Here is a 27,923-nt window from a genome sequence, read left to right as displayed (position 1 = left end):
GTGAATGAGACGTTGTGTACAAGAGCTACGGTAGTGAAGTTTCCTATATCTTCTGGTTTAATGTAACAATATTTGTGGTTTTAGATGCATTATGGTCGTAAATTAATAGATTCTTTGTAGAATTGCCTGACATTCAGTGGCCCTGCTATACAATTACTGTCTCTGCTTTCAGTCTTAATGATATCCTGGTGTACGATGCCGTTTATTTCTGTCTTTCTTCCTTCATCATGCTATTAGTGGCAAAGAGGGCTTCTCAACTATATGGTCATATTTATTTACTATCAAATTATGTCACTAATGGCAGGCACCCAGTATATGAGTTATTCAGAATACCCTCAAAATTTAATCCTTGACACTATTAGGTAGTCAAAAGATTTCTGTGGTTCTTATAAGAGTTCATTATCAAGAGCTGAAACTGTTACTCAAATTCTGAAAAGCCCTTATTGGTTCTCTTGTGAAATCATTGCCTTGCATGAGAATGAGCAAATTATCCTACAGAGCGTGAAGATTGCCATGACTTAAAAGAACAGTATCATGATGACTAACCAGGAAAGAAGACTGTTAAAATTACAAACGATGCTATTTTCATATTTCATTTAATGGAGCATAGCAAACAAATCCACTTTGTACATTAATTTACAATTAACATATGAACAGTCATATTTTTCAACATAAATTAACACTGACTCCACTGGTTACAAATATAATATTATGCTGCTCAAGCTCCATTTTCACAGAAAGAAAGAAGGAGAGTGCAATAAATCTACTACAATCTGTCATGTAAGGAGTCATTTAACATATGTTACGAAGTACAGAAAGATGGAAAGGACAATCATTACCTTTCACCTAAAGTAAACAATTCAGCTACAGTGACACAATTCTCATTTTAAGTTTATGATGTCTATGACACTTCCCATAGTTCACATACGCTCCATCTGCTCCAGGGAGGAAAGAAAAGGCAAACTTATTCTTACCACACTGTGTTTCTGTTCATACTTCCTTCACAATTATATTCTTCTCTTGCTCCCATTGCATGGTTTTCACCTCTTCTTTAATCTTGACTGAGTAACTGCCATCCTGAAAGGTATTCTTGCCTTGCTTCAGAAGTAAAAAGTAACTCGATCACATTTTCACCTACAAATGTGCCCTCTTTAAATTTATAAACTCGAGTTTAAAAATATGCTGTTCATTAAGTTATAAATTGAATAGTCAGGAGAATTAGTAACATGTTTAATTCTTTCCTATCTTTGTTATTCCCTACATTTTCACTTTTCACATCCAACACATCATACACTTTGAAATTATATCTTTTGAAGTAACTTGCAGGCGAGGAAAACGTCAAACTCTCTTCTTAATTTCTTCTTACATACATTAGAAGTGTATATGTGAATTACCATAGGGACATAATTTCTCCTTGGTTTAATATCTAAAATAGTTGCTGATAAACATCAGGGTTGCATGAGTTAATTTGATATTAATTATGTTATTCTGTTAATATATTATTTGATTCAGTAAGTATAAAAAAGGTCTAGTCCTAGAAGTAACCTTGGAATACACGTAGGTTACAGGAAACATTCATCATTTCCACTTATATTTTACTAGCCAGTCTTAACCCTTAAAGGTATGGTAGTTACCAAGTTTGATTTTAAGTAGAAAGACATAGGAAGGACCCTTTTCTTTGTAACAGCTCATCATAAAAACAAGAACCTCTGACAGAGCAAATTGAAATTAGTAGATAATACAATAAAAGCCTTTGATTAATAAATCAGCTATAAAACATTACAATGACACACTTATCTAAGGCTAAAGTGGCATTAAACCTGTGTATAAACAATAATTGTGGAATACTGTGTACTGACCTGAAGCTGCTGTGCTTATAGCTAGAACAGATATATCAGAAACATAACTGATCATTCAGACAATCGTTTTGATATTTCCTAAAATCTTGCACACCCCACCATCCCGCGTCTAGTACCCTTCATTTACACCAAGATATCAACAACACAATGACAAGGTAAACCATAATAAGGAAATGACAAGTTAAAAATACAAGACCTTTTATACAATGAAGATATGTGCATCATATACTCAACACTTTTTAAAAGTTAAAATGTCCAATGTCAATTGTACAATCGATAATTCTATCTTCACCATCTTACAAATATATAATTGGGAGGTTAAAAGTTATCATCACAGAAGTACATTTTTGTGTCATCAACTGCATGGGACACATACTGAATCACATTTACACCCAAGAAGTTTCTTAATGTATTTTGATCCTAAAATGTTTCAGAATTTAGTTTTATAACCGCATCATTGTTTTATAGTTGATCACATTCAATGGTTTGAGCCTTAATTTCAGAATTTAATTTACTGTTTTGTATAAAGCGAATGCTGGGAACTGGTGGTAATGGCCTACCATTGGAAAGAGCACATTCTCGATATATGTCACCACAGTCTTTAGAATTTCCGTTCCACACAACTGGATTGCAGGTTTCCTGTGATATTCTAGCAATATCACTGATAGGATATTTTGTACATTCACAGTCCTCATCTCTAGGACAAGACGAGTGACTTGCAGCCATTTCGCTCTCACCTCTAATAGCCATATCTGGTCGATATTTCCTCTTCTTAGACTTGTCTACCTGAGCATATAGGGCCAAAACTTCAGTGGGGGCTGGACCTTCATTTAGCTCAGATTCTGCTGCTTTCGAGGATGGTTGAAGAAATAACTTCAGTGCTGCAGGGAAAGATCGAGTTGTCTTACCTTTGGCTTTAACTGTGTTTCCAGGCATTTCTTTAGACTGGAACATTTCATAAGAAGATTCTGCAGCAAGTTGTTGAAGACTCCGAGAAGGATCAGCTGGATCATGACTACAAGTAGGTCGAAGCTTCATACATTCATAAACCGAGTTAGGTGGTCTCCTAAGTTTTTCTTGACTTTTCATTCTTGAAAAGTTGTGATCTTCTACATCTGTCACTACAGTAGAATTATAACTACTCGCACTGGGAAAGGACTGTAGGGTGTCATAGCGTAAGTTTTCTTGATTTCGTGAAAAAAGTGGTAACATATTACTTGCTTCGATCTTCTCTTCATTTGCACCAAGAACTTGCGGAGGTGCAGGAGTGATTGTTACTGCAGATACAGCAGGAGCTGAAGAACTTGTTGCAGGAGTATCACCTGAACCCTCCTTGTTGCTACCATTTATCAGATCATTAGTCGATGATTGCTGTGTTGCCTGCGCAGCTTTCTTTGATCGGAACCTGGAAAATAAATATACACAGATGAAATTCATGAAGTGGTGTAGTTAAAATGTTTTTTCAACTGTTATTTCTACACTCATAAAAATAGCGTAACCAAAATGTATTCTCAATATGTTTTCATGTAATTAAATGGAGAGGTTTGGATTGATTAAAAATTGCTCAAGTTCTAGAAAAAGTGTTCTTAACTAATATTTAAATTTATTGTCAATTATTAAAATTAATATTAATTTCTGTCAGTAATCAAATAATCAAAGCAATGAAAAGCACTTAAGGATGAAAATAATTCTGACAAGTGTAAGTAAACTGTTCACAATTTTTCCCAATACAATTTTCAGACTGATAGTTTTAAAATTATGTGAATTTAAGGCAGTGTATTAACTGCACTGTGGTATCCCAACGACAATATATGCATGGAACATTAGTTTTACCCTATATGTTGCACACAAAAGATACCTTGCTAACTTACTAGAACTCCACTGAACATCTCTTAGCAGCCAATATGCAATGTAAAGGTACTGAGATTCGTCAGCGGAAATATATAGAAATACTGTATATATAAATCAAGTAATACTGCATTTACTCGCGTAATTTCCCCCGTCGCATAATTTTTTTCTCCCTGTTATTTAGAACGAAAATTTGTAAAAACAATATAATCGCATATTTTTCCCCTGGTTGTATGTACGGTTTCCACTAGTTGCGAGGGGTTGCCTGGCCGAGGTGGTAAAGGCGTGCTCGGTTCGCCCGGAAGGACGTGGGTTCGAATCCCCGTCAGGAAGTCGTAAAATTTAAGAAACGAGATTTCCACTTCCGGAGGTGCACATGGCCCTGAGGTTCACTCAGCCTACGCCAAAAATGAGGACCGTTAGTTCCTGGGGGTAAAGGCGGCCGTGCGTAGAGCTAACCACTCCACCCCATCACGTGTCGAGGATAACAATGGTGGAAGCCTTTACCTTCCACTCCTCCAACGGCCTTCATGGCCTGTACGGAGGTGACTTTGCTTTGCTTTGCTTCTACTAATTGTCTTCACGATTCATGCCGATGTACGGAAATCGGGAACTAGTTTGTAAATTCCAGTTTATATTTCCCATGCTAGGAGAGGAGGAAGTGATTAATTACTCAACATTCCAGGACCCGGGGTCACAACACACCTATGACTGCTAGCCTTGTTATCAGCTGTGACTCGCTTGCATACAGTAATCGCTTTCAACAATGTTCTTACGTATGAATTGTTGTGCGAAGTGTTTGTTAGTGATGTGCTGGGAAAGAAAAACAGTAATAACGACGCACAATTTAAATTGTTTTTAATAGAATTTGTCGAATATAACGGCAACCTTGCTGCATCTCGTGAATTTTCCGTAGCACCATCACACGTGCGTTACTGGCAGAAGCAGAAATGTGAATTACAGTGTACGAAGAAAACAACTTATCATTTCGAGGATCAAAATCGGGAAGATCCAGAAAATCAAAAGGAAGTTGCTTCTTAAGTAAATCAATTGAGAAATTATGGCTTTTAAGATTCCCACGAGATGCTCCATTTAAAGGCTGTAGAAGTAGCAAAACCCCAGTAAATTCCTGTTTTTAATGAAAGCAGAGTGTGGCTTTGTCGGTTCGTTAAAAGGAATAATCTTTCTCTTCGAAGAAGGACATCTCTATGCCAGCGACTTACGAAGGACCACAGTGAACAGAATCGTGCAAGAAGCATCGCGAGCACTAATACCTGCTATCGCAAATCGGAAATGCAGATCACACTCCGATGGAAGAGAATGAGAGTGATTCATCGCAGACGACTTCGGAAGAAAGCTACGATGAATGACATGGTAAGTCTATTTCTCTGAAGTGAAATACCTATTAGCGTAGGCAATTTGACAGATTTTACCCTAATACAGTATTCTATTTATTTGAGGTATCTGGCTCCTATCTTCAGAGCATTCTCATGTGACATTAAAATACGACGGGTTCTGTATAATGATTGCTAGGGAACGCATTATTGCCTTCAAGTTTTTATTAAAATTAGTTGTGTTATACACATGTTCGATTATTTTGTACTATTTTATGCCTAAATAAATTTCGTAACTTAAGTAAGGTAATTATGTTCGATTTTCAGTTCTATTTTTAATTTAGATTCGCATAATTTTTCCTACCCGTTTTCGACGTCGAAAAAGTAAAAAAAAGGGGGGAGGGGAAATACGCGAGTAAATACGGCATGTAAAAGTATAGGAACCCATAAGATGATAAACACAATACCAGGTAATTGTGGGTGGAGGGAGCGAGAGGGATATGAAATATTGGTAAACATGAAAACACGTAAGACTACAACAGTCTCCACATCTTCAATGCCGTCTTAATATGGGAAATGTTGGATAAAAAGAAGGCGGTATAAAGACAAAGAAGGCAACAGACAACAAGATAATAAGAACGCGGGACATGCATAGAAGGAGAAATCTCAAAGTATCTCCATGATCAACGTAATAAAGAGGAACAGACATGTGACGTAACAGATCAAGTTTAATGTATAAGGAAAAGAGTATAAAGAGGAAAATATAACGGGATAAGTTACAATGACCAGACAGTGTGGGAACAGGGAGAGGAAACAAGAACAAGCGTGAAAACCCATAACGAAAAGCTGCACATCCTTCTTACACTACTGTCTTCAAATAGATGATCTCTCTTCTCGTCCTCTTTTTCTATATTACCGTAATTGATTTATCATTTGGTTGCCCTTTTATTAGAACAACATTCAAATCTTCATGGATTTATGACCATCAGGGATGATATCTTTAACAAGAACAATGTTAGAACTTCAGTTACTGCTCTACCTAAAGTCATGAGCTCATTTTCACACAAATAAAAGCAATTTTATCGTGTGGTTTGATTTTTTAAATTCTGCTATCTGTTTTACTTCGCACCGAAACAACATGGACCGGCCGAGTTGGCCGTGCGGTTAGGGGCGCGCAGCTGTGAGCTTGCATCCAGGAGATATTGGATTCGAACCCCACTGTTGGCAGTCCTGAAGATGGTTTTACGTGGTTTCACATTTTCACAACAGACATATTCTGAGGCCGTACCTTAATTAAGACCACGGCCGCTTTCTTCCCACTCCTAGTCCTTTCCTATTTCATCGTCGCCATAAGACCTGTGTCGGTGCGACGTAAAGTAAATTGTAAAAAGAAAAAACACGCAAAGTGGTATTATTACAATGATATGATGGGAGAGGGACGGAAGCGACCGTGACCTACGTGAAAATAGGGGAGCAAGGTAAACCACCGTCAGGACTGTCGACAGTGGGGTTCGAACCCACTAGCTCTCTAATGAATGCTCACAGCTACGCGAACCAAACCGCACAGCCAGATGGCTCGGTGAGTTGATGTTGTCCAGGGGTTAGAATGAGGCAGAGAAACTATCTAGACAATCTGTTGATGTAAGACATCCGGACGTGAGTATAGCCTACATAGGACAGCACATTAGAGAAACAAAACAAATATGTGAAACCAATACATACTGAAGTATAAATCGAGTAATTCTATTTCATTGAGACCGAACGCTACGCGAGAGCACATTCTACCTGATATAAATTAAATTAATTAAATTTACCAATATATGAGCTCCGAGCAGAAGTACATTATAGTGAGTCGTAAAAGTGTAAATCTTCAAATAATTTGAAAGCGACAAAAATTTAAATGAACACATTTTTACTATTGGCTGTTGTTAGAAAATGGACTCGGCACAGCCCTGTTCTCTTTTCCTTGAATACTTTTTGTTATTGAACAACTCAGATGAAAGAGTTACATCAGTAACACAAGATTCTGATATCGTATGTTCCCACGTTCAAAAAACATTGTTGTACAGATTTTGTTTTGAACTCTGTACTTTTTGGTCTTATATTTTGGTCTTACTTTGGTCGATGACCAGTTCAATTAAAACCTATTCGTTATACACAAAATCATAAAATGAATAATGCTGATCTTTTACATAAATGACAAGAAAACTCTAATAAAGGACATAGAAGAATGCGAGCGATTAAAAAATGAAATAAAGCATAAATACCCGAAGGAAAACTATATATATTAAGTTTTATCTCTTAATTGCTGGAATAACTTCAAAATGTACACATATTCTTACACATACTGCAAACAGGTGTAAATAATGGTTCTCTTAAATACAGTTAACGAACAAACAGCCAGTCGATATTTCATATTTATTACAAAATAGGATTGTGTATCATACATGATTTACCCTTTTTTAAGGCTTCTTAAGTGCGATAATTCAGTGTCTTTAAATCATATATATCAGTCAATGATCACACAACATACGACTCAAGCATCACATACCTGTATGTATAATATACATTTTCCAAAATGAATTTTTAAAGCCTTAAAAATAATTTATGTTTTCATGTCTCTTCATTATCCTAGTCTAAACATATTGCACATATTCACTTACCCTTGCTATCCAAAGCACAAATCTTAAATACAGTCATTTTCTTAAATAGGCGTAGTTATGAATTATTAAACGTCAAAGAGTGCGGGTCGGTGAAAATGCCAACCAATAATGGATGGCATTTTCAGTACCATGAAATATTTAAGATTGATACAGACTATTAATTTTTGCATTTATTATTAAAATGTAGTATTGGAAACTCAAATCCGACAGATTATTGTCATTACAAAATAAATCAATTAGGTGATAGTCGAACAGTTTGCTGACATTGACACTTAATTAAATGATGTATCCTACAACTAAAACTGCAAAACTATCTTCTTTAAAAAATTGAAGTTCGGGTTCAACATCAAAATACCAAGGCATGTGTGCCCTGATGTATCAGTAATTTTGTAACTTTAATATCCATTCCTTATCAGCCACCTACGAGCACATTTCTGCTTACCAGTTTCATCAGGATGGTAGACATCAATACTGAATCAAGGGCCGTCTTGACAGATCTGCAGTCTTGATACGGGAAATGTAGGACAAAAAGAAAACGACAAAGAGAGGAAAGGAATGAAACGTAAAATAAAGATAAGTAAAGATAACAAAAATCCCGTTAGGATCTCTTTGATATTTCGTATTTTATACAAGAGTTATAAACTTGCATCGACTAAGTAAAGTATTTTCGCAACGATGGAATAGGAAAGGACTAGAAGCGAGAGCAATCAATCGTTGCCTTAATTGAGGTATGCCGTTGGAAATCACAAACAAATATCTTCAGAGCTGCCGATTGTGGAGTTCGAACTCACTATCTCCGGATACATGCTAACAGCTACATAATCCAAATCGCACTGCCCACTCACTCGGTTTCTCGTTCTGTGTTTGCCCTGTGTTCCTAGTCACTTCTCATCAATGTAATCAATGAAAATAATTGATTGTTATAAGCACGATATGACCTAACTTAAAAATCATTATTAACATACATACATACATACATACATACATACATAATCATTATACACTGTTATGCCCTTCAGCGTTCAGTCTGCAAGCCTCTGTGAATTTACTAAACGTCGCCGCAATCCTCGATTTGCAACTAGTGTTGTGGCCTCATTTAATTCTATACCTCTTATCTTTAAATCGTTAGGAACCGAGTCTAACCATCGTCATCTTGGTCTACCTCTACTTCTCTTAACATCCATAATAGAGTCCATTATTCTCCTAGGTAACCTATCCTCCTCCATTCGCCTCACATGACCCCACCACCGAAGCCGGTTTAAGAGTACAGCTTCATCCATATAGTTCATCCAAATTAGCCTTTATCTCCTCATTCCTAGTGCCCTCCTGCCATTGTTCCCACCTGTTTGTACCAGCAATCATTGTTGCTACTTTCATGTCTGTTACTTCTAACTTACGAATAAGATATCCTGAGTCCACCCAGCTTTCGCTCCCGTAAAGCAAAGTTGGTCTGAAAACAGACCGATGTAAAGATAGTTTCGTCTGGGAGCTGACTTCCTTTTTACAGAATACTGTTGATCGCAACTGTGAGCTCACTGCATTAGCTTTATGACACCTTGATTGAATCTCACTTACTATATTACCATCCTGGGAGAACACACAACCTAAATACTTGAAATTATCGACCTATTCTAGCTTTGAATCACCAATCTGACATTTAATTCTCTTGGATTTCTTACCTACTGATATCAATTTAGTCTTCGAGAGGCTAATTTTCATACCATACTCATTGCATCTATTTTCAAGTTCCAAGATATTAGACTGCAGGCTTTCGGCACAATCTGCCATTAAGACCAAGTCGTCAGCATAGGCCAGACTGCTTACTACATTTCCACCTAACTGAATCCCTCCCTGCCATTTTATACCTTTCAGCAGATGATCCATGTAAACTACGAACAACAAAGGTGAAAGATTACAGCCTTGTCTAAACCCTGTAAGTACCCTGAACCAAGAACTCATTCAACCATCAATTCTCACCGAAGCCCAATTGTCAACATAAATACCTTTGTTGGATTTTAATAATCTACATTTAATTCCACAATCTTCCAGTATAGTGAACATCTTTTCTTTCGGTACCCTGTCATATGCTTTCTCTAGATCTACGAAACATAAACACAACTGCCTATTCCTTTCGTAGCATTTTTCATTTACCTGGCGGGTACTGAAAATCTGATCCTGACAGCCTCTCTGTGGTCTGAAACCACACTGGTTTTCATCCAACTTTCTCTCAACGACTGATCGCACCCTCCCTTCCAAGATGCCAGTGAATAATTTGCCTGGTGTACTAATCAATGAGATACCTCGATAATTGTTGCAATTCTTCCTGTTCCCTTGCTTATAGATAAATGCAATTATTAACAACAAAAAAGAATTCATTTCAAAGTTGTAATCACTGAAGTTTTTCATCAAAATAGAATAAAATAAATTGAACATCATTTTTGAAATACATGCCTTAAGAAAGAACACACTAAATATAACGTAGTGAATGAAGAAAAGTGAACATAACAAATGTGAAAATTAGAGTTGCCATTCAAGTTAGATAGGTGACATTGGTAAAGTCTCACGTGGAACCTCTTCCACATTAAGGTCGAGAAAGCAAAACATTGTTGATATCGTTGATCGCCCCATACAATGTGCAGTTCATATACACTATATTAGCTGCTAATGGAAAACCTTGTCCGCATCAGAACAATGTAAATTACCTTCGGCTACTGTGAAGAATTCTGGTCTTATTTAGGGAAATATTACAGTATATAGAAGACAGAGGTGAAATTTCAAATGTAGCTATTGTCAAAGGCCATAAAATGAATCGAAGTATACTTTTAACTTGCATCACAAGCAGCGAATGAAGAACGAGTTGCCTCACTGGTTACAAAAGTTCGCTCTACCTACAGTAAATTCAGAGCAAGTTTCCTTAGGGTGGTAAACTATTGGGTATGATCACTTATGTATAAAGTGATGTTTCATACTGTGGTTTTCAGGACATATGATCGTTCTGAAAGAGTTCACTTTGGATTCAGATAGAGTGAAGGTCTGTGTTTCGGTGCCGGGATTCGTTCCTCATTCGCTGCTCATGGTACAGGTTAGAAGTCCATCATCATTTTGTGAACTCTGTTGACAAAACTGGGTGAAATGTACCTCCTGCCCCCAGTAGATGAACTTTCTCTTCAGAGGCAGTTGCTTAAATTTCCATCGTTCACCTGTTGAACGACGTTTTCCATTAGAAACTATTACTGCGCAGCCCTAATTTACATTGTATGCTACAGGACCGTTATGAGCAATACTTGAGACGTTAGGGTGTACATATTGAACACATGCTGTACCGATTCTCTCCCCCACAACATTAGAGCCATAAAATCCTTAAATTCCTTCAAGTTGTCATGCCGTGAGTATCTCCTCGATGTGTGCTGAATGAATCTGGTAGAGTGAATGTGTGTATGAATGTACGTTTACTGTGCTTATGGTATTTTGTGTCATTCAACTTTTAATTTGTAACGTTAGTTTTAAGACATGACTAAGAATATTTATAGAGTTTATGTTATTTTGTTTCATATTTTGTAATGGTAGTTTTAAGATAAGATTATGAGTATTGCTCTCAGATGTACAATGTTAATGAAGTGTGGTTAAGTGTAAGAGAGGACCATGAGTCCTAACTTCGCTACTACAAATAAAGGAAAATATAATATAATATAATAATATAATCAAAAGCTACTTTACAATGAAACATTCCGTTTATTTTCTGAAAGAATATGAGGGGGTTGGTAGATAAACGAGATGATCAATTAAATTCAGTGAAATCTCCATACAACGATTACCTATACAACGATAATGCTCTCTGTAACGATAAAATATTCCGGTCCTGGCATTAATTTCCAACAATTCAATGTAAAATTCTTCTCAATATAACGATACTCTCGTTCGGGATAAATCTCTCCATTACGATTACTTTTCAGAGCACGGGGATATGCTTTACTCCCGGTACTACAATAACCCAAACAAGAAAAGTAATTAGGAACATCTCTTACTGTTATACGATGAGTGAATTTTTTCCTATTATGCAAGCATAGAAAACCAGAGTGCTTATAGCTGTGTACTACTTGAGGGGTGGGTTTGTTGAACAATTCTGCGAACTTGGCAGCCCAGGAATTCCGAGAAGATCCAGGTAGTGTGCATACCAGAAGGATTTTAACAGCAGTACTGCAGCAATCCGAAAAAAACTAAAATAGTCCTTCGTTATCTCGTTTTTTCACATTGTCATACATTCCTAGAACTGCTTTTAACTGTAGCTGTGAATCTCGATTAAATTAGATCTTTGTGTGTGTTTCTCTGTGAAGTGGAATACGAAAGAGACTGTCATTTGAGATTTGTTTAACTACGATAGTTTTCAATAGTGGAGTGTTGCATAGTGTAAACGGCAATTATGTGTGAGAAATTAAGATTACGTGATAAATATGAATGTAATCTGCAGGACATTTCCATGTCGCATTTTTCCTTTTGTTTCCGTCGACACAAAGTTTATATTAGTGGGAATTAAATTATATGATGTGAGAGGTAGTTAATGCAATGTGTTCACCAATTGACATGAAAACCCCTTATTCTAAATCCATCTTTATAACCATAACTTCCTCTACAACAATTTTCTGTCGGCGCGGTATCTTTATGTCTAGATTTCACTTTTCAGTTCTTAGTAATATTTTTGATAGTGAATATTCTTTTGGTTCTAAACCAAATGTCCACAGTGGGAAAAGGAGAATAAATACCTGTTATGCCACATAACCAGCAGGCTTGACGGTAGGCCTATGCATTCCACTTGTCTTACAGGGAATATCAATAAAGGGAAATTCTATTTTACTTTCTACTCTTACTGTCCAAGTTCTGACAGAAGCCAACCCCGGTATTTATGTACACAGTTCGTTCTGGGACGCTATTCCCAATCACTCACTCAGACAACATACACAAATATCTCTACGGGCAATAAGGTGTGAACACTAATCTGATCCCAACTCACAACAGCAAAGGCAAGTTTGTGTTCGGCAAGAATTCATGCTTTCTATTCAGTACGAAATTAAAGGCACACGTGCAGTTCAATTACACTGATTAAATAAACTGTTACCTTCTCGCCAAGACAATTGCAAGGACTGCCAACACTATAACAAGTAAACTACAGACGATGCCTATGGAAATTAATCCAGGCGTTCCAACTCCTTTCTCTTGATTTTCTTCATCATTACTTGTTTCTTGGCTCCACTCCTTGCCTGTTAATTTCACGGGAAGATTGCGATCACCATCTAATATACAAGTTATATTAACTTTCTCCCAGCTTCCAGAACTCTGACAGGTTGTAGAGACTTGAATGACACCTGTAGTCAAATAAAAGAAAACCAGATAGTTAAAAGAGGAACAGTGTTTTACACAACTATGACAAATAACATTCACTCACAATAAACATAAAGATTTGTTCTCATTTATTTTGCCCATTGAATTTAATTATCAATTCTTACTAAATTATTCCATTTATCATTTCACTAGGATGAAAATATTGCTTTGTACTTAATTCATAAGACGTGATACAGTTTGTTATTATATGGAGGCATTCCGTGTGAAATCGGTCAGCGAACAGTCAGTACTTTTTAATTTAACTTTTAAGATTTTTCAGTCGTCGAAACACGAAATATGACTCTTAGAAAGCTATAACAATCCTGTGAATTTATTTATTGATCGTGTGGTTTTTAGTGCCGAGATTGTCTGAGGGCATGTTTGGCTCGTCTGATGCGGCACTTGTATGGCAGACCGTCCAACGAGGATGGGCGTCATCTGTCGTATAAGGGAACTGCATATTTTTGTAGTGGAGTATAGAGTTGTGTGTGGTGTGTGAGTTGGAGGAATGTTGGGTACAGTACAAAATTCAGTCCCCGAGCCAGGGAAAATAACCATTTAAGGTTAAAATCTCCGATCCAGCCTGGAATCGAACCCGGGCACTTCTGAATCAAAGGTGACTACACTGACCATTCAGCCACGTAGCCGGTAATACCTGTGAAGATACTATTAGTAACAGATGGCGTGTTTAGTTCTACAAGAATATACTCAGATTCTATCAAATCACCTTTAACAATGCATATATGTGTACATTATTGCTTACGTTGCTTAAACTTGTCAATGATTATGAATTTGTGATATTCACAAATACGGCAAGCTTTCTAAAATTTACGAAAATGTGAATAATGAACTTCTACATTCATATAATTTGCCACATTTGTTCATAACCTCACCAAATCACAACATTTGGCAAGTTTACGCAACGAAATCAATATTGTACATTCATACGGTTCATCAGATATTTTCTGTCCACTTCATTTTAGTGAAATTAATATGAACTGACAACACTTCATCCCAAAATGCGTGGTGCTAATTCCTGATGATACCTGGAGGAAATATCACGAATTAACTGCAGTTGCACGCATGGTGGACGTTGTAAACCACAGATTCTACTCGGCAAACATGCCAAGGACCATCAGGTTCTATGTTGTAATATCCTTTCCATATTATGATTTCGACAACGATAATACTTAATAAAGAGGATGGTCCTGAATGTTATTATTTGTACTGAATGGCTAGTGCAACTTATTAATTTACTAATTTAATTTCAGTCATTATTTTGTCCTTTACGCTTTTATTTCAAGTTAGATAGTGAGGGAATAGCTCCTGTAAAGTGCTTCGACTGGTATACAAAACATAAAATGTATTAAAGTTTAATGCATTTTCTACCTTTGTGAACATTATTCTGTGAGATGTCTTCATTGTTATAGTATCCGTACAATTTCTACTATCGTTACTGGGGAGTGTTAAAAACTTACACTGTCATATTGGACATATGGATCACAGTTCACTTAAAGGACATACCTGTAATATAATACATACCAGAAGATAGGGAATATCCAGCCTTGCAGGAATAGATCGCCACTGTATTCCAAAGCGTAGAGTGATTCAGAAGCTCTATATCAGCATTTGGAAACGTTTTTGGATATCCACATGTTATAGCTGAAATGATAACAAAATATTTATAGTAAATCAAATTAGCGGACTTCACGCACCTCCAAACAATTTATATGGGTATGAATTTCAAATGTAGATTTATAGGATCGTAGAGCTACAGCTGACATAAATATCATTGGTGACCAGCGTTTCGCGTAAAGGCATCTAAAAGGAAAGTGTTTACGCTTCTAGATATAATGCATCAGAAGATATTCATTATTGATTGTTGATATCAAGAAAACCATATTTTGAGAAAAACGCTATTACAGCTTTCACTAATTTTCTTGCCAATGGTAGAAATTCTTCACGTGATCGAGTGGTGAAAATCCAACTGCTGCGTAACTTAGTTTGTTAAGAAGAAACACAGGTAGGGCAAGAAAGCAAAACATAGAAATGAAATCTTTACACCACAGACATTTTTGTTCAGCTCAGCCGTAAAATTTCCTTTGTCAACTTTGTGTCCCTTTCCGCACAACGGGTCACATTTAGAGAAGACGTAGGACAGAATTTTCCGAGCTTTAAGAGCCCGCGACTCCCTTTCTTTGCTGATTATTTACGAACGGCAGTTACGATCGTGTAGGTTGGATATATCCTATTCGTGGATTTAATTTTGGAGATATTACTACTGTACAGTAAGTGGAGAAACTAATCTCAGTAACAATAAGGATTCGAAAATTATGAAATGCAACAAAAATATCTACGGCATATTTATATGTATAAATGACTATGTACTGGGTGCTTCAGACACATACTCCAGAGGGGAATGGATGGTCTACTGGTCCGCTGTAGGATTGTGATGCAAGGAACGGCTACATGCAACAACGCAGATTTGAGGAAGCTTTCGAAAGTTACAGGGGCTGCAGACTAACCGGAAACTCGTTTTGTTGAAAAGCCACGCCAGAGCTCTGCGACACGAATAATGAAAAGTGCCATCACAATGAACGACAAGAACCTGCATTTTATGCCTTGGAATATCCAAAGAGATGGTAAGCAGATCGTGGTATGTTTCGGAAAGTACAGAAGAGACTACGCCAGTACGACACGCTTCATGTGACAGCTTTTCCATCGAGAGACACGTCAAAGGGTTTCTGAGGAACTCAATGTGGTGAGTGAAGCTATAGCCGCAGAACCTCACAGATGTAGTCTACTAAGACTTTGGCTGATACATTGGGAATATGTCATGTTCAAATGCATAGAATTATTAAACATAATCTTCACTGGCACCCTTTCAAACAGCACAGAACACAGTGCTTGAACCCGGTTGACCATAATTACCACGAGGCTTCCTGCGAGTCGATCCCTAAACAAATGAGTAGTGCATGCCTACCTCATGTAGTGTCACGTGATGTTATGGTTTACCAGGCTACGCCTCCAAGATCGCTGGATGTAGCCTCCGTGGACTTATCATGGTGCTCTTTGCACGACCAAATTTGTGCAAAATTGTCAGCTAACAGAGTTAAAGGTACGCGTAAATTTTTTTCAAGCGACAGCTACTAACATATGGCAATGTTAACAAGATTGCTAGGGAGCACAACGAGAAGTGTAACATTGTTACGATCAGGGAAGGGCTATTTCAAGCATTTGTTGTGATGAAACAATTCAACATTATTCATGCATATGATTTCCCTTTCACCAGCCCCGCGGTGTAGGGGTAGCGTGCTAGCCTCTTACGCGGAAACCCCGGGTTTGATACCAGCTAGGCCAGGGATTTTTACCTGGTTCTCTCAGCCTACGTGATTACAATTGAGCAGCTATCTGACGGTGAGATAGCAGCCCCGGTTTAGAAAGCCAAGAATAAAGGCCAAGAGGTTTCGTCGAGCCGACCACACGACACGTCGTAATCCGCAGGCCTTCGGGCTTAGCAGCGGTCACTTGGTAGGCCATGCCCTTCAGGGTTGTTGCGCCATTAAGTTCTATTTGGTTTGGATTTCCCTTTCACTTTCCTTTCCATGCGAGTGCGCCTGTCTAATGCAGCAACCCTACATACTGAAGAGTAATCGCCTGTATTTTGCGGCAACCCTACATACTGAAGAGTAAGCGCCTGTCTTTTGCGGCAACCCTACACACTGAAGAGTAAGCGCCTGTCTTTTGCGGCAACCCTACATACTGAAGAGTAAGCGCCTGTCTTTTGCGGCAACCCAACATATTGAAGAGTAAGCGCCTGTCTTTTGCGGCAACCCTACATACTGAAGAGTAAGCGCCTGTCTTTTGCGGCAACCCAACATATTGAAGAGTAAGCGCCTGTCTTTTGCGGCAACCCTACATACTGAAGAGTAAGCGCCTGTATTTTGCGGCTACCCTACATACTGAAGAGTAAGCGCCTGTCTTTTGCGGCAACCCTACATACTGAAGAGTAAGCGCCTGTATTTTGCGGCAACCCTACATACTGAAGAGTAAGCGCCTGTATTTTGCGGCAACCCTACACACTGAAGAGTAAGCGCCTGTCTTTTGCGGCAATCCTACATACTGAAGAGTAAGCGCCTGTCTTTTGCGGCAACCCTACATATTGAAGAGTAAGCGCCTGTCTTTTGCGGCAACCCTACATATTGAAGAGTAAGCGCCTGTCTTTTGCGGCAACCCTACATACTGAAGAGTAAGTGCCTGTCTTTTGCGGCAACCCTACATACTGAAGAGTAAGCGCCTGTGTTTTGCGGCAACCCAACATACTGCAGAGTATACGTCCGCCATGTGTGATATCTCAATATACGGCAAAATATGCACCAGCCAGGTGTGGCAACCCAACAGGCCCCATAATATTGCAATTTACGATTTTCATATTTGGGTTTTACCGTATTGACTTTAAAAAATCGCCATTGCGCCTGTAAAAAATTTATGTGAAATAATATTTCTGAAGAAATACTGACCCGCAGCACATACTGTATATAGACTAATGAAGAGCGAGAAATCCTCGAAAATAATTTGTCGCACAATATTGAACTTTAGATGACAGGGCCTTATCGGCTGAAGTTCTAAGCTACGATATTATTCACATAGCGATTTTTCCACACACAATGACGATATATAATTAGTCCACTTTGTTGAATGTAATAAATGTGTCTAATGTGATTTTACCTCAAATTTCCTTGAGACACGTTTATTGCATTGACCAAGTTGGACTAATTGCATACTTTCCTTTATACTCCAGTGTGTGTACATGAAGCACTCGGTACACTGATTTTCACAACCATTCAATAATATTCATCACTTCATCTATTCGGAAAATATATTACAGATAAACTGAACATTTTTACTTTTGAAAACAAAGAACAGTCATTAGTACAAATCCGTGATATAATTGTATTGAGTTTCAGTGTCCTACCGAGAACGTTGAGCTGCTTAGTTCACGGTATCTTGGACTTTCAACGCATAGTACTAGTTACTGAAACATGACCAAGGAATTAACACCATCCCATAGAAACTCGTTTATATTCTAAAAATATTAACACTGTATGAATGTTGTTATTTCATCATTCGGATCATTTGCGAAAAGAGTCTCACAACTCAAAATTTGTCATTTTGAGTTGTTGACATGGAAGGAAATTCCTTGAGGCACATTTTCATATGCTATAGTGTCAGTTGCGATACATGCCAGTACAGAACAGTTGTGTCGCTGTGGGACTTGCATGAATAACGTTACATTTCGTGATAGAACGTTTGAACTCCAGAAGAGTGACCGTTTGCATCTATAATGCACTATTTCAATAAGTGGACAGGTGAATTTTGAACAAAAGATAGTCACAAAAAGTATGACATTCTTGCAGCAAAATATCTCTATATCTCTCCCTTTTGCAATACCATCTTTACATACGAAGTTACTCCAACAAATCCTGTAATTCAATCGAAGACTTAACTTTGAACTATACAGAAATATGACACATTTGCTGAAAATAAATTGTGGACTTATAAAAAGTAGTTTGTAATATCTCGGTGTGTGACGTTATTGTTACAAATTGGATAACAATGTTTCTACATAAGACGAGGTTTGTCAGCTGATTAATAATCTGCACTATTTCAGGATTCCTATGTAATCATGGCAGGCCGGAGGGAGAAGATGGTTAAACGTTCCGTGGTATCCGTTATAGATGAAAAACCTTCGCGAGATAATTAACGTTATTAACTATAATTTTAAGGCAATAATTTACTAGTTTGTTTATATTACAATGAAGTTCCTCCCTTTTCCAGGAACTGTTGCAGGTTTCGGTCACGAAATTAATGTTGGCATCATTCATTATGGAAACAGAAATTTCAGCTTCTGGTAGCAAAAGTTTGATGACATCCACTAGTGCTATTTCCTCCTCCTCATCATCATCATCACCCTGTTCTTCGTCCTCAGACGGTGATAGTAGCAGCAGTGAATCATCATCTGAAGACTGCTTCTATTTAATTGGTGATGCGACGTACAAACCGCAAGAAGACAGTGATGTAAGTGAAGAAGATGGTCTTGGTGTTCATACCATAATGACCGATATACCGGTCGCTTTTGAGAGTGGGCCTTCATCCTCATCTAGTACTCAGCCCCAGAGGATATGTGTTTTCAGTTTGAGAGGAAGTGGTACGAAGATTTTGACTAACCCATTTAAAAAGGGTCTAAAACAAAAATGTAAAAAAAAATTGGCACAGGGATATTTTAAAATATGCTAGAAATTCTGGGAAGGCACATGAAATACGAACAAAGGAAAAAAGTAAAGGAAGAGAGAAAAATTAAACCTGCGGGTTCAGATAAACGTAGGTTAAGATGTTCGACGAAGTTCAGTGAGGAGGGTCGCTTGAAACTGTTTTCTGGACAATGGGAACTGGGCAACATTGATAACCAGAGACAATTCATTAAGAACAGTATGCAGGAGATCAATCTCAGATATCGATATGTGCGAGTAGGTGGGAACAGTGCTCAGCGAAGAAATACTATGTAGTATGGCGTATTATTTTCATTTCAATGACAAACATGACCGAGTCTGCGAGTTACTCATTATGAATGCTTTAGACATAAGCAGTCGACCTATACGTACAGTGTTACAGAAACAGAGCAAGGTTCCTAATGTTCTTACGGAAGGAGATAAACGAGGGAAGCATGGTAAGCAGACAAAAATCGACGAAACTATACAAGAAGGAATCAGACAATTCATTGACTCTATACAAAAATTTCACTACAACAGAGAAAATACGTCCAAACACTTCATCGATGGGAGTAAGACCATTTCAGGAATTCATAAAGGTTATGTAGCACATTGTTGAGAAGAAAATGTTTACTATGGGAATTACGCACTTTTTTTATCAATGCGGACTCTGTACTGCCTACAGCAATGCTGAGGGAGAAGAAGAGAAACACATGGAAGGAAATTACAAAAAACATTTCTTTTGAAAACGAGCTATCTCGGGATGAAAAGATAGCAGATAAAGAAGTGGCGACAGAAGATGCCATTGTTGATTTTCAAGCAGTTGTGCAACTGCGGAAAGGTGACATACTCCTCTTTTGCTATAAATCGAAATTAAATGTTCTGAACTCCACTATCTACAATTTGTAAAACAATTCCTGTGAGTGTTACATCTGGGATGAAAGCAATGGACATAAAGGTGTAAATGAACTGGCAACGTGTGTACTTCGATACTTGAGAGGGAAATCTAGGGGAAATAAGGAGAATTCCTTTATATTTTGCTCGGACAATTGCGCAGCGCAACAAAAATATACATTATTTCTGATTGCCGTTCATCTCCACTCGGTCCAGTTCCTGAATGTTAAAATTATTACGCACAAATACCTTATAACAGGGCACACACGAAACGAAGGTGATGCAGCCCATTCCTTGATAGAACGAAAAGTGGCCCTACATACACACCAGAAACATTTATCTTCACGATTAGAACTGCACGAAAGGTTGGACAACCGTTCCACGTAAATGAAATGTGCTATGATAATTTTTATGACATGAAACAGTTGCATATGGACATTGGCCCAATTAACATGGGAGCTGTAAAATGTCGGATGTAAAAGTCCTGAGAATTGCGAAGGAATTTCCTAACTCGTTTTGCTATAAGCTATCTTATTCTAATGCGGATTTCCAACAAGCATTTGTCCTCAAGAGAAAGAAGAGATCATCTAACTGTGATGTGAAACTGAACCCTACATTCACTAAAAAGCCAGGAGTCTTGGAAAGGAAGAAAAGCGATCTGACGGACTTGGTACGTAAAAATTACATTCCGAAGTACTACCAGACTTTTAATGACAGTTTGTAAATTTCTGATGAAGAGATACAAGTCGGAAAAGTGTTTCGTATTATTTTAAAATAATATTTATTTTTCACTTATATGGTTCAGAAATTTCCTTAAACGATTGCTTATATTTCTGTGTTACTATATCGACACAACTTGAAGTAAACGAATTTTGTCTAGTGAAAATAACGTCCTAATAGAAAATAGTACTTAACGTGTGTGTGGACTTAAGCAGCAAAACTGTCACAAGTCCGACAGAGGGTATTATAAAGTACTCTAGGAGACTACACAGCTATTTATAGAGCTATTATTGTATAGAATATTATTTGTAAATCTCCATTCCATTAAATTATTAAATAAAAGTATAATTATAAGTTATAGAACTTGTAAACCTTTAAAAATCTCTCCTGAAAACTCACGGACTTTCAGTTGTTACATACTTGTCGCAAACGAGAGATTTGTAGCCAATGAGTATGCACCTTGCCCAAATTTGATGATGTTACTGGGAGCCACGGAGCACACTTCTGGAACCAAAGATGTAGTACATAAATATTGGCAAAATATATGCTCCATTTAACTACCTGAGGGACTGTAACTTAATGTGTGACACAGAGACTTTAGAGAGTACCGTTTGCCACCTACCATCTGTAAACAAGATTAGATAGTACCTAACATTTTTTATCCCACTTCCTGTCATGCGTTTGCATATATTTACATGGTTATTAACACAGGTAGTTAGTTAAATTTACAGAGGTAGTTTCAAAAGTTACCACAACCGTATTATATCTTCCGAACATGCTGAAAAATCCAGAATTCCCTAAGGGGGAGTGGGAGAATTTATATTGTAAACATACCACAAAGCAAAAACGATTTTACAATTTTTGGTAAAGAGAGAAGAGAGAACCGTGCTAAGAGTTAACATATCCCCCTCAACAAATCACAAATGTATATTTCCACAAATTTTCATGAGTATTGAAGCATTTAGAGTTCTCATTGTTACATGACTACCAAAATTACACTAAGCATTCAATATTAAACATTTTCATACATAAATAATATGAAGGAAATTTTTCCGAAGAATTTAGCGAGGTTCTATCATATATAAACATGGAAAATGTACTAAGCATGCAAAGACATGCAAGTCACCACCACCAACTACGTCATTTCCCTGTTTTGGTTATTTGCGCGTTTTGTTTAGAACTAATAATAATAATTTAATACAGGATTCCTTCAAAAATTACACTCGAGTAACTTTATCAATTTTATAGCAAGCTTTAGCTCATCACTGACTAACCACTTAGCGCTAATTGAAAAGTTACTAACTAGTAAACATTGCTCCTGTTTAATTTCACCTACCTGTTTTCACGCGACAATTTCAACATCATTGGAAATGGTGCAGATATTAGCTATTTCCATTGATGTGCTAGGAGGACTTATCCTTATTTCATTATCTGCCGATCCTTTCTCTTTTTCAGCAGTACTGAAGTCAACGCCACTAGCAGAAACCTTAACTGCAGAAGTTTGACATGTTTTATCTCCTGCTTCATTTTTTGGCTTTTAAAAAATAGTAAAATTGGAACACTGGAACATTTACGTTTGTTACCTATTACATAGAAAATAGTAAGCTTTCAGCTAATATTCTAAGTATTACTTGGGAGGTAAAACTACCTTTTAAACAAATTCACTGTGTGTGTTAATGCACTGCAAAACGGAAGTTCCATGTAACTTGTTGTGTACTCGTACGGTCGCCGAGGTAAATGGCACATGCCGACATGCAGCCTGCTGTTGTCAGTCCGCCAGCCACTGCTAGGAGGTGTTCAATAGTTACTATTCGATGTGTACTATTTGGACTAAATAATCGACACGAATTCTTTAAATCTGGAATAAACTCTACGTAAAACCTTGAATTTACTGTAATATATGTTGTTAGGTTTTCTGTATTTATTTGTGTATATTGTTTTATATTGACGTCTGTGGTGACGAGATGGTAATGTAGTCAAAGATCAATAAAAAACATGAACAATAATTACTAGTTATTGGATGCATGCTCATCCATGGCGAACTTCGGTAACATACGTATTTAAGACAGAAATAAAACTGTTAGCATAGCGTATAGAAGGGAAAGTGTGCTCACTTCACCTGTTTCAGCCGCTCATATTAATATGCTTTCCAATTTGAGATGCTACGAAAAAGAAGTTATGTTTGCGAGCAATTTCATTACAAACACGCGGCCTTTCTTATGCAGCACCCTACGTAATATCGAGCGAGTGGCATTCGGGAGGTAGTGGGTTCGAACCCCACTGTCTTACATCGCTGTAGCTCTTTGTATCCCGGCGTCCAACCCGTTACAATACAACAAGGCATGCGGAAAGATGGCGCGTAGTGAGGTTCATCTGAGAAGTCGCTCGGTGTTAATCTAGCCAAATCCTCATTAATAATGATAATGATAATGATTAATGGTTTACATTAACACTTTAGCATTACTAATATTATTGTATCCTTATCTTATTTGTACATCTTAAGACAGAACTTCTGGGCATATGAGTGCCGCAAAACTAAAACATCCTTTTACACTTTATTCAAATATTGAACATGTTATTTTCAAAGAACCAAACTCCTAAATATTTATTAAGGTTACTTTAATACGCAAAGCTGATATTCCTTTATACAGAGAAAGAGTCAGATTTTCATAATACCCTAGAGTATTTTCGGTGTTCTATACCCCACTAGCCAATCGATTTTCTCGAAATTCAATAAATTATGTCTTGCAGCTTCAATGTTTCATGAACTGATCAGCTAATTACACTAACCACTACACCACAGAGGCGGACCCACGTAAGTACCAACAGTACAATTATATGTTAACTTATTTTAAAATAATATTTATGTATAATGGCATTCTGGTTTTCACGAAAATGATCGCAAATTTATGTACTATCAAAATGGAAAATAAAGCCAAAAAAGCAGTTTTCCGACTTATTGGAGAGCGACACATATTACGTAAATACCTTTTTTCTTTCTTAATCTGCTTACCCTCCAGGGTTGGTTCTTCCCTCGGACTCAGAGAGGGATCCCACCTCTACCACATCGAACAGTGTTCTGGAGCTTCAGACTTTGGGTCGGGGGATAAAACTGAGGAGGATTACCAGTACCTCGCCCAGGCGGCCTCACCTGCTATGCTGAACAGGGGTTTTGGTGGGGGATGGGAAGATTGGAAGGGATATACAAGTGAGAGGGAAGGAAGCGGCCGTGGCCTCATGTTAGGTACCATCCCGGCATTTGCCTGGGGGAGAAGTGGGAAACCACGGAAAACCACTTCCAGGATGGCTGATGTGGGAATCGAACCTACCTCTACTCAGTTGACCTCCCGAGGCTGAGTGGACCCCGTTCCAGTCCTCGTACCACTTTTCAAATTTCGTGGCAGAACCGGGGATCGAACCCGGGCCTCCGGGGGTGTCAGCTAATTACACTAACCACTACACCACAGAGGCGACCCACGTAAGTACCTACAGTACAATCATATGTTAACTGATTTTAAAATAATATTTATGTATAAATAGACATGAATATTTTGTATTACCTGTTAAAAGATTATGTAGGCCCCACAGAGTACGTATATACTGTACTCGGGCTGGTTATCTCAAGATGAATAAGCAACGGAGACAACGAGAGTAGATGCCGGAATTTTACCTGCGTATATCATACAGTGTGGCAAGGGTTACAGTAAGCGATGTGGTAAGCACGTCCTAGGTTCAGCCAGAATGATGTGGGTTCGATTTCCCGTCAGAAAGCCGAAAAATCTAGAAACGAGATTTCCCCTTCCTATGAGATATGTGTTCCTAAGGTTACACCAAAAATGAGAACCAGGTTCATTCTTGGTATAAAAGACGGGTGGGTATAGATATATCCACTCCTCCAACGTACGAAGCTGCATGGAGATGGTTTTGCTTTGCTACATCATACAGTGACAAGCGTTTATTTACAAGAACTGTAATGTGATAAGACAATGACTAAAGAAACTCCTTGGCTGAATGGTCAGCGTACTGCCCTTCGGATCAGAGGGATCCGGGTTTGATTCCCGGCTGGGAAGGGGATTTTAGTCGCTTCTGGTTAATTCTTCTGGTTCGGGGACTGGGTATTTGTGTCTATCCCAACACTCTACTCTTCATATTCAGACAAAATACCACACTACCAACTACCTCAGAAACACACAATAGTAATAACATTCTTCCTTATAAGGTTGGCGTCAGGAAGGGCATCCGGCCGTAAAGTAGGTCTAAATCCACATATGTGTGACGCAGTTCGCACCCGCGACCCTAGGTGTGGGAAAAGTGGAAGAAGCAGGTGAAGAACCTGAGACTAATGGCTCAAAATGAATAGATTTAATGAACAGATAGTGGGGGGGGGGTGGTATTTGTTTATTGTAGTCCACATTTACGTTATGTACACGCTATGGCAATCATTTTAGTGTCAAACTTCTTCTTATTCCCCTTCTTCTGTCGGGCTGAGTGGCTCAGATGGTTAAGGCGCTGGTCTTCTTGCCCCAATTTGGCAAGTTCGATCCTGACTCAGCTCGCTGGTATTTGAAGGTGCGCATGTACGTCATCCTCGTGTTGGTAGAATAACTCCTGGGGGACAAAATTTCGGCAAGCTGGAATCTCCGAAAACCGTCAAAAGTAGTTAGTGGGGCGTAAAGACAATACCATTATTATTACCTTATTATTATTATTCCACCGATTTTTGCACTGGCTAGCGAGTTCATGGGTATGATCTACGTCGCACAGGTGGATCTGGTAGAGTTTTATGGCTGGTTGACGACCCTGTGTGGAGAAATGTATTCTATAATTGTTTCTGGCATGGTTGGGAGTGTATAGTAGTGTGTTGTTGTATGGCACAGACCTCAAGTTACGGGAATTAACAAACATGGCCAGGAATCGAACCATGTAACTATTGACTGAAGAAATTTACGCTAAACATTTAGACAAGGAGGCAGATATTAGTACATGCATATATGATAATAACATGACTCTCTCTGTTTGACCCCGTACATTTGATAATGTTACTTCGTTCCTCTAGAGTTATTATTTGTTTGTGTTCTCTTCTCTCGTTTCTTTGTATGAAAACAAAATCCACTACAAACGACGAAAATCGGCTTAGATGTAGCAACCAAGAATCTTAACAGCTTTGTTAGTTCAGCAAATGGGTCCTGCAGGTTGCATGACAACTCACGTGGCATTAGTGGAAGACTATCGACAAAGCTACCGAAATTTAATGGCGCTCGAACTGGAAGCTCCTTAAACAAGGGAAAAGGAAAGTCACCAGTGAGTGAGTAGGCTGCGCGGTTCGTGTTTTGCAGGTGTTAGCTTGAATTCAAGAGATTCGGGGTTCGAACTCTATTATTGGCAGCCCTGACTATGGTTTTCAGCGTTTTCCCATTTTTTCCATCGGAAAAATGCTGGGACTGTATCTTAATTAAGTCAAGGTCACTTCCTTCCCAGTCTTAGTTCTTTACCATCCCGTCATCGCCAAAATGAAAGAAACCTGTCTGGGTTGGTGCGACTTATACCACTGGAAAAGAGGAAAAGGAGAAAATACAAGTCACCAAATATGCACTGGTCGTACTTTTTCTCCCATCTAGCAGGTCGAGACTTCGATAGAATATTTGACAGGACCAATCGAAAGGGCTTCAAGTGATTATTGCGTAAGACGTGGAGCTTGCCATCAAATAAGTGGATAAAATAACGTCTAATTTGATGACTATTACCTCTGCGTATACAACTTTATTTTGTAAGATACACCATCAAGAACCATTTCTGCCTGCCATCCATGAGATGGGATCAGATCGAGATATTCAATAAATGGACAAAGTTCTTAATCAGTAAAGTGAAGCTAACGGATTCCATACCTTTGTTGCTAACCTTTGTTGGACATTATTTCCAAGAAAAATTGTCGAGTGTCTGTTCAAAAGATACTATTTACACCTCAAAAATCTACATATGAGGAGTGTATGTTCAAAAGGCGCTATTTCCACTTTGAGAAAGTTGTGGAAAAACGCAAGGAATCGAATTATAAAAGGCACATAGAACGTAGCCATGATCCGGTATGGTACTACCTTCAAATAATTACATCCTTCTGGTCTGGATTGCTTATGACATTCGATAGTATTCAACGACTGTAATGCATATGGACGAAATACTAAAGCTGTTTGTGAAGTGTTTGAGCAGTCACTCCTCATTATGCTCAAGCATTTTGTTTTACTCCCCTTGCAACCCATAAAATGAGGGCTCACTACCTGGAAGACGTAAAGGGAATCCGGTCATTCAATCAAATACCGTGCAACTTTTGGCACTGTTTATCAGACTGTTTGTATTGGCGTTAAGAGTTTCCAGGTTATCGGAATCAGTCCACTCGATAGAAATGTTCTTCGACACAGTAATTTCGTAGTTACAAATCTGTGCGTGTCTGTGTTATTCTTGGAAAAATATCCAGTCTTTTGTGTTCTGACGAAAAAAATATTCGGGGAGAAAGGCTGCCCTGATTACAAGACATGAGTGGATGAAATGGGAAAAATGAAACAGAGAACTACCTCACACGCCAGTTCCCTGTTACAGCTTTTCATTGATATCTAGGCCTTCTATGACAGCTAATGGTGGATATACTTTTACGACCGGATGTCTTCCTGCCGTCAACCTCATTCGAGGAGTTAATAAGGATGAAATGAATTATGGTGAATGAAATTGGATAAGGGGGTGGAAGGAATGGCTGTGTCCTATGAATAGGAATTTTCCCGGCATTTGCGTGGAAGTGAAAATGGGAAATCACAGAAAGCTGGGTGCGAACCCACTCGTCTCCTAAGTGCACAGCTTGGCTACATAGCCTTAGAACGTTAACATGTTTGGTCACTCCACACGGTTGCATACATAACATACAAACCTATAGTCTATGTCTACAGTGAAGCTGTTTTCGTTGTGGTAATTTTT

The 27,923-nt window shown here is 38.2% G+C and overlaps 1 protein-coding gene across 1 annotated transcript in view; it reads right to left on the bottom strand.

Annotated features, from left to right (window-relative positions):
* Window positions 1-2,254: 2,254 nt before the first annotated feature.
* LOC136863838 (uncharacterized) overlaps window positions 2,255-27,923 on the bottom strand; it is a 610,195-nt gene continuing 584,526 nt past the window's right edge. Inside the window, exons 6-8 of the mRNA XM_068226111.1 lie at window positions 14,623-14,742; window positions 12,818-13,064; window positions 2,255-3,264 (exon numbers count right to left, since the gene is read on the bottom strand). Coding sequence (XP_068082212.1) covers window positions 2,322-3,264; window positions 12,818-13,064; window positions 14,623-14,742 — 1,310 coding nt within the window. The 3' untranslated portion in view covers window positions 2,255-2,321. The remainder of the gene's footprint in view (window positions 3,265-12,817; window positions 13,065-14,622; window positions 14,743-27,923) is intronic.

Source organism: Anabrus simplex, chromosome 2 (assembly GCF_040414725.1).
Source record: "Anabrus simplex isolate iqAnaSimp1 chromosome 2, ASM4041472v1, whole genome shotgun sequence".
In the NCBI taxonomy this organism is placed as follows: domain Eukaryota; kingdom Metazoa; phylum Arthropoda; class Insecta; order Orthoptera; family Tettigoniidae; genus Anabrus; species Anabrus simplex.
The sequence above is the reverse complement of the archived record's forward strand: the minus strand, read 5'-3'. Positions and strand labels throughout refer to the sequence as shown.